General features: G+C 54.1%; 1 protein-coding gene across 1 annotated transcript in view; it reads right to left on the bottom strand.

The window, feature by feature from the left end:
- Window positions 1-10287, bottom strand: part of Kcnn3 (potassium calcium-activated channel subfamily N member 3) — a 148671-nt gene extending 138384 nt beyond the window's left edge. The window contains exon 1 of the mRNA XM_028890892.2: window positions 9014-10287. Coding sequence (XP_028746725.1) covers window positions 9014-10132 — 1119 coding nt within the window. The 5' untranslated portion in view covers window positions 10133-10287. The remainder of the gene's footprint in view (window positions 1-9013) is intronic.
- Between the last annotated feature and the right edge of the window lie 3132 nt (window positions 10288-13419).

Genomic DNA, 13419 nt, shown 5'->3' with positions numbered 1-13419 from the left:
CTAGCTGGGAGACACAAACCTGCAGCTCCAAGGTACAGGCAGCGGTTCACGCAGCCCTTGCAACAAGGTTCATCTAAGCCAACGTTCATGCTCACTTGACACTGAACGACATTCTGATCCTTGATGAAAAATGCCCAATAAGCTGACTCCACAATAACAGTTACCAATTTGCATATGATTTCACACATCATTTGCATGCTTTTCATTTGGTATCACCAAGGCTCTGTTCAGAAGACAACTCCAGCATCTTGTGACCCAGGCCTTGGGGTGGGAAGATTGGCTTCCTCACCCACAAGCCCAGGTTGTCTGACATATCCTTCTCTACCCAACTACTGTTGGTGCCCCCTGGTGCCTGGCTGGGAGCACGGCCTTAGTGTTCCAAGCTGGGTAAAAGAGCCCTTTACGTTCTGCGAAGTACCCCTATCTCAGGTCTTGAAGGGAAACTGTGTTCTCTTGATGGCACATTGGGCAAGATGCAGCCCTCTTCAGTTGCCTGGGTCTGTCCCAGGACAGCCTCCTGGCTGGTTCCTTCTCTAGAGCCCTGCTCTCTCGGTCTCTTTCTGCCTGATCATCGTGTGTCCCCTGACCTTCCTCTCAGCCTCTGGCCTGGCCCATGGGTCTATTTTTGTGCTCTCTCCACCTGTCCAATTTGAAGGTCCACACCCAATTAGCTATGCCCAGGCCACAGACTGTCAACCCTGAGCATAGAGACTCGTGGCAAGGAGACTCCAGAAGGCCAGGCCAGGCAGCCATGACAGTCTCACCTTCCCAAGAATGGCCCCTCCCTCTCACTTACACACTGAGACCCATCCAGCAGTAATACTGGTGTCTTGGCCATTCATTTGAGAATGAGGACAAGGTCCCCACGTGCTCAACTCCTCCAGAGATCTTTCCCCTAAGCAGAATCCCATCTTCTCCACAGCCATCTGGACAGCATGCACAGGTGACATGTATACTTGTGTCCCTCCAGGCTTGGTCCTCCAAGGGGCAGCTGCTGAGGTTCAAAATGCATGTGCAGCTCTGTGCTAGGTACTATACTACAGGATAAGGGTACTGGGCACTATGCTAGGTACGCCAATATAGACAGAAACCTTGAGTGCTGGGTGGTATGCTTCACAGAGGGATGCCGTGTACTGTGGTATGGGGAGAGATGCCGGTGTCTTACTTCAGGGAGAGGTACTGAGTGCTACGATGCAGGGAATGTTTGGGGCTCCCTCTTACCATCTGAAGAACCGGGCTCAGGGTTCAGCAAACTCTCCACCACTGGTAGGCCACAGAGTTAAGATATGAACTTAGATTCCAACCAATCCCTGAACTCATACCATACAAGACCATGACGGGAAAGACATACTTGAGGGGGGAAAGGAGCATCGGATCTTCGGGGCTCACGGCAATTCGCTGTAAGTCCCTCATTGTGCCCACACTCCCGGCAGGAGTGTTCTGATCCCTGCTCAGAACTTCCCAGGATGCGGCCCAGCCCCCAACGACTTACACAGTCTTCTCCGTCCTCCCATCCGCCTTTGTACGCTCATCCTGGGGGCATCTTCAAGATACCCTGCATAGGCAGTTCTGCCTCCTACACTCTATCTCCTGGTCCTGCAGTTCTCACACTCAAACATGGGTCCCCTTTCCCTTGTGGCTCATCTGATTTTCAATGACTACCCCACCTTCTACAGGGGACCCCCGGCATCTCCAGGCCGAGTTACTCTCTCCCTCATAGTGTTCCCAAGCACCAGTGCCATAAACCGTCCAACCCAGATCAATGTCGTCTGGCTGTCTGACTGCCCACGGGGTACCCCTGGAGAAGGTGGCTTTGAGGACAATGGCTCAGCCAGCCTTGGGGGGAACACAACCCGGTGGCAGAAAGGGAGTGTAACTCTTAAGTCTGAGCGAATTAAGGACCATCACAAAGCAAGCAAGAAGCACCAAGTCCCAGCACCTCCTGGGGGGCTCCTTAGAGGCAGAGGCAGGCCCTCCCAGCACTGTCTGTGCTGACAGCTGTAAACCATGGCGCAGACGGGGAGTAGGGAACGTGGACTCCAGAAAGAAGAAAATTCCAGAATGAACAATGGAGAAACCCTCCGAGATTTTCTGGATTGGGGGGGAGGAGAGCAGAGAGAGAGACAGAGAGAGCGAGCAGTGTACTGGAGCCCTGAACTTCATTCTAGAACCCTCTAAGAAGGGGGGGGGTCTAGTGCCTCAGTTTCCCCAGTTGGAAAATACAACTGGTCGTAATGATTCTGAGCCACTGTGGGGACTGTGCGGGGCAGCAGATGGACCGTGCCAGCTACATAGACGATGCTGAGTCCTCACTCCCCATTACCACCTCGGCAGCCGGCACTGGAAAAGGAAGGAGACGCCTAAGAGAAGATCCAGGCAGGAGGGAACAGGGCAAGACAGATAGTTTGGGGACCGCACTGACTCTCAGGGGTGCTGAGTAGCCATGGTGCTCTGGTAGACGCCTACTACAAGCCTCTACAAAGCAAGTTCTCATGTTTCCCTGTAATCCCCACAATAACACCCTCACAACTTATCCAGGGTCACCCTGGCAGTGTATGACCCCACCCCCCCCACCAGAGGAAACATCTCAAGGGCCCATCACAGGCCTGCCTACAACCTCATCCTGAACCCAGGCTGCCCCTGGGGTCCTAGCTGCCCTGAAGAGTCTTTTTCCTAGGTTCCTGCACCAGCAGCTCCAATTCCAATCAAGTTCTCCTGCCTGTCTCTGGGCCAAGCTTCTCCTGCCACAACATTCTGTATCTCTGGTCTCTGGCTCGTAGGCCTTGAGCTGTATCTTCTAAGACTATATCGGGGGCTTGGGGGGGCCGGGGACCAGTCAGTAAAACCCCTTCCATGCAAGCACAAGGATCTGAGTTCAGTCCCTAGTAACCACATTAACCAGGGTGCAGGGGTAGATGGGATACAGTGAGGGCAGACACAGGAGCCTCTGAGCTCACAGGCCAGCTACACTAGCTGAATCAGTGAGCTCCAGGTTCAGTGAGAGAGCCTGTCACAAAATAAAAGACATCCAACACTGACCTCTGACTTCCACGTGTACACGTCATACAACATGCAGAGAGAATATAAGGAATCTAAAAAGCCAAAACCAAACCAGAATATAAGTAATCTGGGCTGGGGAGACCGCTCAGCAGTGGGGTGCTTGCCTGATATTAATATGTACAAGGCTCTGCACTGAAACGCCACAGTGGAAACACACACAAGAAACACGAGCAACAGTTCCGCCGCAGGTACAGAAGAGCTTCAGCTCCAGAGTCAAAAGGGCAGGGCTCTTGTCTCGGTACCACGCCCACCGGCTGTGTTAGCTCGGTGAGTGATTTCATCTGCATTGGTGCCTCCAGCACCGCCTACTTCTAGGACTCTGGGGTGTAAAGTCATCCAGTACTTAAGAAAAGGTCCCCGCCTTCCCTCACCTGTCACTCAGAGCAGTGTGGGGCAGATGAAGCAGTGTGGTCCCTGCCCCCAGCCTCTCCCATGACTCCGGAGCACCTGGGGGTGGAGTGACAGGGGGAGGGGCCTTGAGAACCCATTAGCCTCCTCCGGACTTTCCTCACAAGAGAAGGCACTAGAATTTTCCTCCCCACAGCTCCTGAGAACAGTACAGTCTTAGAATTACCCACCCTCATGATTTAAAGAGGAATTGATGGCTTTCTTCTCTCTCTCTCTCTCCCTTTGGGGTTTTGAAAGAAAAACAACTAGCGACGAATGCTCTGGTGTCCTGTCACTGAGCAAAGAAAAGGGATATTGTATCAATATATATATACACGCCCCTCACAACCACACACACACACACACACTCACACACACACCCCACCCCCACCCCACCCCGCCGCCCATAAATAACTGGCACGAAACCAAAGCTCTCTGTTCTGATTTTACATTTCCATTGGAGTCTCAGAGTCACAATACAGGTTACTCAAATTTTGTTCTGTTTTCCTCCACCTAATTTTTCTTTAAAGAGGATCTTTTGAGGATAGGCTCATACATCCTCCTTCCTGGAAGCTAAATAAGGGAATAAAAGGCCATGGAGTAGCTTTCTAATTAGCTTACTCAGGAGACAAATGCCCAGCCATTGTCCCAGTGCCCAGCACCCATGAATACCGCCTGTGGGGAAGGGAAGTCTGGAATCGTTAGAGCCTGTGCCCAGGATAGTTATAAATAGTGGGGTGACATGCAGAGGAAAGTATATGACAAGTTAGCAGGGACCGTATAGGTTACAAAGGTTTGACTTATTTGCTCCCTGTCCACAAAGAATATAAATAAATGGTCACCATGGGGGCAGGGTTGCGGCTGTCTCACACTGTCAGAGCCTCTTGTCCTTCCCTGGGCTGGCACAGTCAATATGCCCTGGGACAATAAAATGTAGACCTGAGGCCCTTGGCTGCTGGCTCTCGGGGTCCTGCCTGCAGCCAAAGGACTTTTTGAAAATCAAGTCTCCTGCTTGCACACCCTGGGAGGGCGTCCTGCAGGAGGCCCACCCAAGGGCCGACCCTATTTCTACCACCCCAGCACGCCTGAAATCACATTACTGGTGCCCCCAAATCTAGAAGTCCACGCTCCAGCAGCTGGTTGTCTAACCTCAAGCAGCACTTGGGCCCCAAAGGAACAGGCAGGTCAAGCCCAGCTACCTCTCTGCCCCTCTGCAGCAAGGACCTCCCTTCCCAGGAGGGCAGAGGGTCAGAACTGGGATACTTGCGGTGTTGGGGATGTGCTCAATAGAGCGATTACCTACAGTGTGAAGCAGCTCTGGCTACCACCTCCCCACACTCACCCTACAAGGCCCCAAAATAAACCTAGAATACTATCAGTCATTGTAGCTACAGGCTGGAGGACTTCTCTGTTATCTGTGAGGCCAGCAAAGAGACGGGCAAGAAAGTGGCCCTGGCCTAGAAGCCACCATTCTCTGAAGAGCATTCACTAGAGACCTCTTCTAGGTGCTCAGGAGAACGAGCCTCCTCGGGCGGCAGCTCACTGAGGAAGAAAGAGTAAAAAAGAAGTGAGAAGAAGCCACCGAGGGAGCAGACGGGAGCTCCTGAGTCTGGACTGTGTCGTAAAGGACAGGCAGGGATATCAGGAGGGAACAGAAAGACAAGAAGTCTGCTTGGACGGACGGGAGGGACAAGGGGCCGAGGCGAAGCTCAGGTGGATCTCTAGGCTGGGGATGGGGCAGCTGCTGGAGACTGTGCAAAATCCATGGAAACAGACCAGCTGCCCTGCTGCCCAGCACAGCCAGGCTTCCTGAGGAAGCAGCCACAAGGCTAAGGCCTGATGCTCCATCAGGGTGTCGGGGAGGGGAGAGCCAGGCTATCCTTAGCTCTCTCTGGACCTAGCAGAGAGAGAATTTGCTGACAGCTTAAGGCAACAGGGCTATGTGGGCCAAACCAGCTCCAGAAGAAAGTAGAGAACACAGTAAGAAGAAAAAAAAAAAAAAACCCTAAATCCTCATCTCCCTAATCCTGTTAGACTCTAACAGTTAGAGGGAGTCTGAGACGTAGAGACGGGATCACCAGGACTTCAAACAGGATCTGTAGACTATGCTCTGTCCTGTTGTCCAAGTCTCCAGATAGGAAACTCATCTACTAAGATGAAGGTGGAGGAGGATGAGGAGGAGAGGGAAGAGGGACAGGAGGAACAGAGAAGGGAAGGGAGGGAGGGAAGGAGGAAGGCAGGAAGGCAGGAAGGCAGGAAGGCAGGAAGGCAGGAAGGCAGGAAGGCAGGAAGGCAGGAAGGCAGGAAGGCAGGAAGGAAGGAAGGAAGGAAGGAAGGAAGGAAGGAAGGAAGGAAGGAAGGAAGGCAGACAGGAAGGAAGGAGGAAGGAAGGAGAAAGGAAGGAAGGAGGAAGGAAGGAAGGAAGGAAGAAGGAGAAAGGAAGGAGGGAAGAAGGCAGGCAGGCAGGCAGGAACAACAAGAGTCCCCATTCAGTTCAGAGCCAGCCTCGTACCTCTGAGGCCTATGAGGCAGCCCCTCCCTGCTCAGGCTTCCACCTCCCCTTCTCAGGAGAACTTCCTTCCTTCCATGTCATCGCCTACAGCCTGTGAGGGTGGGAGCTGGGAGGCACTTTGTCCCCATTTCTCAACCTCCTCACACTGGCTCCCTTCTGCAACAACTTTGAGCATGCTCGGGGCACCTGCCGCACCACCGCTTTTCGCCCAGACACCTGGGCCTGCGTGGTGAGTTACTCTCCCAGCAGCCGACACCAGCCATGGACAGGTGGGCAGAAAGCGTGTAGCCTTGTGAGATAAAGCAGAGAGCCAGGGAGCTGGCTGAGGCACAGGGCTGCAGACCATCAGTCACCTAACTAGAAACTGCCACTGTAGGTGCAGAACCTGAAATGACTGGGCACCTGGTCTAGCCTCTGGCTTCCAGAGCCATCACCAAAGCCAGGCGAGCACACAAGACCTCCAGTCGAGGAGAGTCACTCATCTGTCCTGAGCCTCTCTGAGCTCTTCTGTCACAGAGCCCATCCCCCCCCCAAGGCTGACACCTCTCCCAGCAGCTGCCTCGCGTTTAAAGATGGTCTCCGACCAGACCCAGATTCTTTGCAGAACTTTTCTCCTGCGTTCCTACTTTCCACCTAATTCCGGAGCCAGAGCTAGATTACAGAGGAAGAAGACATCTCTCTCCGCAGTCATCACAAACAGCCACAGCAGACCCCTCTTAATGAACAGGAGCTATGGAGGGCCTTGAGCTCATCTGACTCAATATCCCCACCTGGAAGCTGGAAAGAGATTTGCAGAGTGCCGTGACTTGTCCAAAATCGCACAGCTAACAGCAGCAGAGCTGGAACTCCAGCTTTGGCCCCATTCTATGATGCGATCCCGGTTGCCTCCATGGCAGATAGGGACATTTGCCTCATTAGACATTCTGTTGTTCCAGTCCCATCCCCAGAGTACACAGGAAGTGGCCACCTCACCAGCTGAGGTAAGCAGGAGCTTCTTAGCCACTGTCCCTTGGTGCCATCAGCACCAGAGAATGCTGTCTTAGAAGTGGAGGGGGCACGCACCTCCGGTGATCTCACCCTGCCGCCACTTACAGCCTCCCTTCCTGGGAAAGCCTCTTCCCATGAGTACTCCACCAGAGAAGCTAGCTCACCCCTGCCTGGTGGCCACCCTCCCAACACATTCAGACCGATGGCCGTGGATCCCATACTCGGAGCTGGACACGGCCACTGACTCCTAGAAAAGCCTTTTCGTTAAGAGCCACCATGGGAAACACTAACGAGAACATGTTGGTGCCACCCCACACCCCCGGGATATGAGCTTCCATGGGTTTCCCCGAGCAAGGGCTCCTGATTCCCAGGGGGGTGGTTGCCAGCCCATCTCCCAGGCAGAGCACGCAGCAAGAGAGGCAGTTCTAAGAAGACAGGGAGCAGAGGGACCACAGCCTCCCAGGCTCTCATTACAGGGAATGACTAAGTGAGCTGGGCTTCCAGGGGAAACCCCACTCTCTGCTCACGGAGAGGTCTGTTCATCCATGAGCTATTTGGACGAAGACAGCTTCCAAGTGCTCTGGCCCGGGCTGTCCCTGCAAAGCAGCAGGTCCCTGGAGGACTCTGTCCATGCCGGTTGGCTGGCAAGGAACACTGCCCACCCTGGTTTCAAGTGAGACTCTGGGAATGGGGGAAATCTGATCAGCGACTCCCAGGTTTTTGTGACTAGATCTCAGCAAGGAATGTGACAGTCTCCAGCAGCTGTGCCCTGCTGAAACCGGGCTCTATTTGAAACCTCCAACAGCTGAGCCCCCCTCCCAGCTACCCACCAGCCAGCCCAGCCAGCCCTCGTCCAAAATGACAAATAAATACAGGCTTCCACACAACAAGCAGGCGCTCACACAAGTACACAGAGAGAGACACATACACACACACACACACACACACACACACACACACACACACCAACGGGGGCCGAAGGTACAGTGTGGGGAAACCACTTGTCCAACAATTCCCCGCATCTCCCAGCCTTCCCACCAGCAGCTTCCTGCCAATACAGCATTGACAAAATCCACCTTCCTGAACCTCCTTCCCCTCTGGGAAGGAAACCTTCTCCTCCGACTGAAAGGCTAGGGCAATGCACACACACACACACACACACACACACACACACACACACTGCCTGCCGTTCTCCATCCAGTGTGCACTCTCACGTACCCTCATCTCTATTTACCCCGAGGAGAAGAAGGAGTTTAGGGTGGGAGGGAAGAAACGGGGCTGAGCCGGGTCGCCGGCTCCCGTGGCCCTCTGGGGAAGCCCTGTCACCCATCCCAAGGAGAGGCACTCTCCCTATGATGCCAAGGCGGTGCCCATCTGCTCTGCCCGGATAACACCTGTAGCCATTTTTATCAGGGCATGTTTACAAGGCAGCGGCAGGTTTATTCTGAGTCCTCTTTCCTGAGGGAAGGGACTGCTGATTTCCCCCACCTATATTTTTAACCCGGTGCCCTTGGGAGAGACTCGGCTACATCTCTATTTTACGCTGGAGTCTCCCAGGGACCAGAAGGGACATAGAAACTTGGGAAGGGGGGGTTGAGGTTGGGGAATGTTACAGGATCCCCACCCCCAGCCAGACATTTATTTCTTTTTTATCCTGGGGAAAATGGAGTGGAGCAGGCAGGAGAGGAAAGGAGGGAAGTACCAGGAACTGGCAAACACATCAAGGCAGAGTGTAATTAATTGGTGCGTTAAGCTGCTGGGTTATGCTTTAGTACGAGTGAGCCTGGAGGGGGAAAAAAGCGATTTCTCAGAAGGGATTCTTTAATGCTCCCTAACACAGAGTCTGCAAATTAGACACAGTGCATGGGGATGTCCCCACAAAGGGAAGCAAAGAAGGGATTCTCACAGGACCAAGAAGGAAAACCACGGAAGTTAGGGTGTTCATGTAACTGAGCAAAGGAAGCGCCTCTCTCTCTCTCTCTCTCTCTCTCTCTCTCTCTCTCTCTCTCTCTCTCTCCTCTACATACTCCTTTTGTTGAAGGTATAAAGAGAAACCACAGCCCCTACCTTTGAGTACAAACCCCAAGACAGTTCGGTCTCTATCACCATAACAACAATTCCAAACATCCCAAAAATCAGAGCATAGTCACTCAGTCGCTTTCTCTTTTCAAACAGGGCCCTCCTGTGTCCCAGCTTATAGCCAATGTTTTGGTTTTTCCGCTTGTTGGCTTTGGGGAAGGTGGTGCTGCCGGCTGTGGTGCCGGCATGCTGGTGGTTGTGGGTAGCGTTGGGGTGATGGAGCAGAGTCTGGTGGGCATGGTTATCCTCCCTGGAGGAGATGACAATCTCTGGGGGGTTGCTGGGACCGAAGAGCTGGAGGGGTTGGCCCTCAGGCTCGGCCTCGATGAGGTTCCTCCGAGAGGCGCTGAGGCGGCTGAGGGGCTTCATGACCCCTCCGCTGTATTTGCACGAGCTCATAGCTATCTCCGTGAAGGGATTGCTGTCCCGCCGGTGCACCAGGGGGCTGGCCTGCCGGTGCCGGCTGCCTCCACCGGGCCCACTTGTGGCTGTGGAACTTGGAGAGTGGCCAAGCAAGTGGTCATTGAGATTTAGCTGGCTGCCTTGCCTGGAGGAAGGGTGGAGGATGGCGGTGGAGTTGGCCGAAGTGGGAGCCCTGAAAGCCGTGGGAGAGGAGTGCAACAGACCGGGGTGGACAAGCTGGCTCTGGAGTTGGGCAAGCTGAGGCAGGGGATGCAGTGGCGCCTGCTGCTGCTGCTGCTGCTGCTGCTGCTGCTGCTGCTGCTGCTGAGGCTGCTGCGGCTGCTGCTGAAGCTGCGGAGGCTGAGGCTGCAGCAAGGGTCCTGAAGGCTGTTGGGGAACTGCTGGCGGCGCTGGCGGTGGTGGCGGTGGCTGTTGCTGTTGTTGCTCATCCCCAGAGGATGGACAGGGACACTTGGGGTCTTCATCCAGGTCCCCCACCCCCGAGTCATGGAAGTGCCCAGAAGTGTCCATCTTGGGGCCTGGCTGGGTTCCCTGCAGCACGACCCTCCACCCCAAAGCCACCCTTGTTCCAAAGATGACCTCAAAGAAAGCCAGGCATCCAAGCTTCCCCACCAGAAGTGTCTTGGCTCCAGTCCTCCTCTCTCTTTGGTTTGCTTCAGTTCTCTGGGGCTGCCACTCGAGCATGCATTGTACTGGGCGGGTAGAAAGGCCAGGAGAGGAGCTGGGAGAAGGAGGAAGGGGCGAAAAGAACTCTATTCTGGAGGCGGTCCTCCAGGAGTGTATGAGGCCGACTCAGCTTCACTCCTCGCTGGCTCAATAGCTTCGCTCTCCTCCTCCTGACACTGTTATATGGCAAGCCAAGCCCACTTATTAGCCAGCGGTTTCATTGGCTTGGCTTAACTCTCCAACCCTCCTAACTCCGCCTCCCTCCCAGGCCCCGCCTCCTAGAGGGGGCCTGCCCTCCTCCGCTCCCCGCCGGGTGGCCGCGCAACGAGGGCTGGGAACTGTAGTTTTTGTTCCAAGACCCCCACCCCCCCAGCCCCTCCACACCCCACCCGGGAGTCGAGCAGCTGCCCTCTTTCCCCTGGGAGGTATGACTAGGATCCTGAGCCCCCCCGATCGGGGCCGGACGCTGGCGCTGGGGCGGTGGGAAGAAGAGAGACCCGGAGGGCATCCTAAAGGGGAAGCTGTCACCATGCTGGGGGGACCGCGAACGGAGAGCAAGCGTGGATTAATGGCCAGTGTCCGTGACAGGTTGTTTGACACGTAGGATTCCAGGCACACCTTCCCCAACCCCGACTGTGCTCCCGTTTTACGAAGAAGAGAATGAACACTCAGAGGCGTTGAGTAAGAATAGCCAGGAAAGGCAGGAACCCACTTCTCCTGACAGGGAGAAGACGCTCACCTACCTCTGCCAGAGCACCTGCGCTGTGTGCAGGAGCCTCTGTTATTTCTAAACCTCACGTCAACCCTATGGAATGACGTCATCATTCTAAAAACGAAATAGAAGGAAGGAAAAAAAAAAGAAAGAAAGAAAAGAAGCCCACTCAGGCACAGATAAGAAACGCACCTCTTGTGATTAAAGGCACTAGAATCTGAACGTAGACCCCGCTGGCTCCTCTGCTGTTACCCAGAATGCTTTTCTCCTATGAGCTTGAGCACAAGGTGGTTGTTCAATAGTGTTCACATGATGGATGGGAAAGAGCCAAAGAGAACCTGTCAAGGAAGAGCCAACTTCCCCTAAGCAGGATGTGTGAAGTAACCTGGATCCAGCTTCTTCCGGAACAGCTGGGCCTGGAGTCACCTCAGAAGGAAGATTGGAGATCCTGGTGGCTCCATGTCTGATCTGCCCCATGGGTCTCTGAGAGTCGGAGCCGGAAGCAGCTGCTGGCTTCCCTGGTTTAGAATCCTCCTCATAAAGTATTTATTAAGCTCCCACTGTGTGCCAAGAGGCTCCAAAGGGACAAGGCCAGAGATGAATTTATCTCCATTTTTAACTGTGACAGCCTTAGAGATCAGAGGGGAAGAGAATGCTGTGGAATTCCTCTAGACACACCTGGGGCCTTAAGGGGGAGACACCCCCCTGTCAACTTCCCAGTTCCCCACCATCCTCGGGCCTCTGTCCAGTGCCTTCCCTAGGTGAGTAAGGAAATGGCGGGAGATCCAGGAACACACACAGATGCATATGTGTGGGCATGCATGTGCACAGGTGTGAGCTAGCTCGTGCACGCTTACACACATGCCCAGGGTGTTTGCAAAGCATTTCTCCTCGGTGGTGAGCAGCAAACGGCCAGGTCAGAGAGCAGCAGATCTCCCACCAAATGTGCTCAGAGCCCCCTCTGCATACCAGTTCCCACCTCTGGAGGCTTTGTCAGCCAGAAGACTGAGAGCTGAACTACCTGCGCTAGAAGCCACACCCCCAGGGACCTGATAACGACAATCACTCTTGCACAAGATTGCTATCAATGATGGGGGAGCAATTTGTATGCACACACACACACACACACACACACACACACACACACATGCACAAGTGCATGCAAACACACTGAGTCACGGCATCAGGACACAGGTGCAAGCCTGGGATCTCATGCATTTTTCTGTGACCAGACAGGCCTTCAGTACCCTACCTCACCTTCCAGCGTGCCCAGCATGCCCAGCATGCCCAGTCCCTCTTCTCACCTTCCTCCTTGATTTTCCTCCCCCTTCAATCCCCAGGTAGAGAGTCACCTGTTTGACTCAAGGCTCCAGATCACATGATTAGGTTTAATGATCATTAATAAATGATTACTAATACAACGTTAGGAGCAAAAATGCGCTGTTGGTACTGGACCTTTGTGACAGATATAGCTTCTGTGCTGTGAAAAATTCATTTCTGGTTCTGCAAATTTCTTTGCCTACTCTGCCCCACAGGTTACCGTCTGCCTCCACTAACTTTTCCGAGCCGGTTATTTTAACGGTGACAGCAGGATCTAAGTGGAACCAGGTGTGTCACCACCTCGGACGGGGCTGCTCTACAGCCAAAGCCCCGAGGCTCCTCTGGGAGTGCTCCAAGACTGACGCCACAGAGGCGGCTCCCACCCTGGGTCCAGCACTTCTGTCCCGAATGAAGGTGGGTGAGGTGTGCTCAGCGCCGGGGCACACTCCCGTGCTCCCGTGGGGGAGTCCTGACTGCCACGGGGGGTCACTTGGCACAAACAAGATGCCCTTCTGGTCCTCACCTTCCTACTCTGTGAAATAGACAAAGTTAGAGTCCCCGGCTCCTGTGAGCCACTAGGATCCTATCCCACACCCACCCCACACCACCACTCCCGTCTTCACCGTACATAGCAACCCTGCCCCTCGACAGTGTGTTGGATCTGGCCAGTACCGGTGGGTGGGTGGATGGGTTGGTTGGTTGGTTGGTTGTTTTGAGACAGGGTTTCTCTATGTAGCCCTGGCTGTCCTGGGTCCTGATACGTAGACCAGGCTGGCCTTGAACTGACAAAGTTTCATCCACCTCTGCCTCCCAAGTGCTGAGATCAAAGGTGTGTGCCCCCATACCTGGCAGTACTGGTTTTTAAAGGCCAGCTCTGACAGCCTTCCCCACTCGGGTTCACCAGAGTCACCCTGGCAGCTTGAAATCATTTGTGGTGAGAATGTTCACACCACAGAACAAATGAACATGTCATCCAGGGCTTGCTCCTTCCCACCAGGTCGTACTAAGTTTTCACTGGCTGGTAAACCTCCACCAGCACACGACTGCCTCCTGGTCCATCGTCAGCACCAGCTGTTCATCTCCAGAGACTGTTCCTGTTCCCTAGCACGAAGCTGGATTTCTGAGAAGCCCTGGGTACGTTGATAAGACTCTCATACCTTCCTCTCCTTAGCTCCAAGGTAGGGCAGGCCAAGGCTTTGCTTTTAACTCGAAAGGGTGTGAATCAGCCAGGGTCTGTGCATCCACAGAGCCCGAACATAACAGCCTTTCCAGC

This window comes from Peromyscus leucopus, chromosome 6, assembly GCF_004664715.2.
Source record: "Peromyscus leucopus breed LL Stock chromosome 6, UCI_PerLeu_2.1, whole genome shotgun sequence".
NCBI lineage: Eukaryota > Metazoa > Chordata > Mammalia > Rodentia > Cricetidae > Peromyscus > Peromyscus leucopus.
The sequence above is the reverse complement of the archived record's forward strand: the minus strand, read 5'-3'. Positions and strand labels throughout refer to the sequence as shown.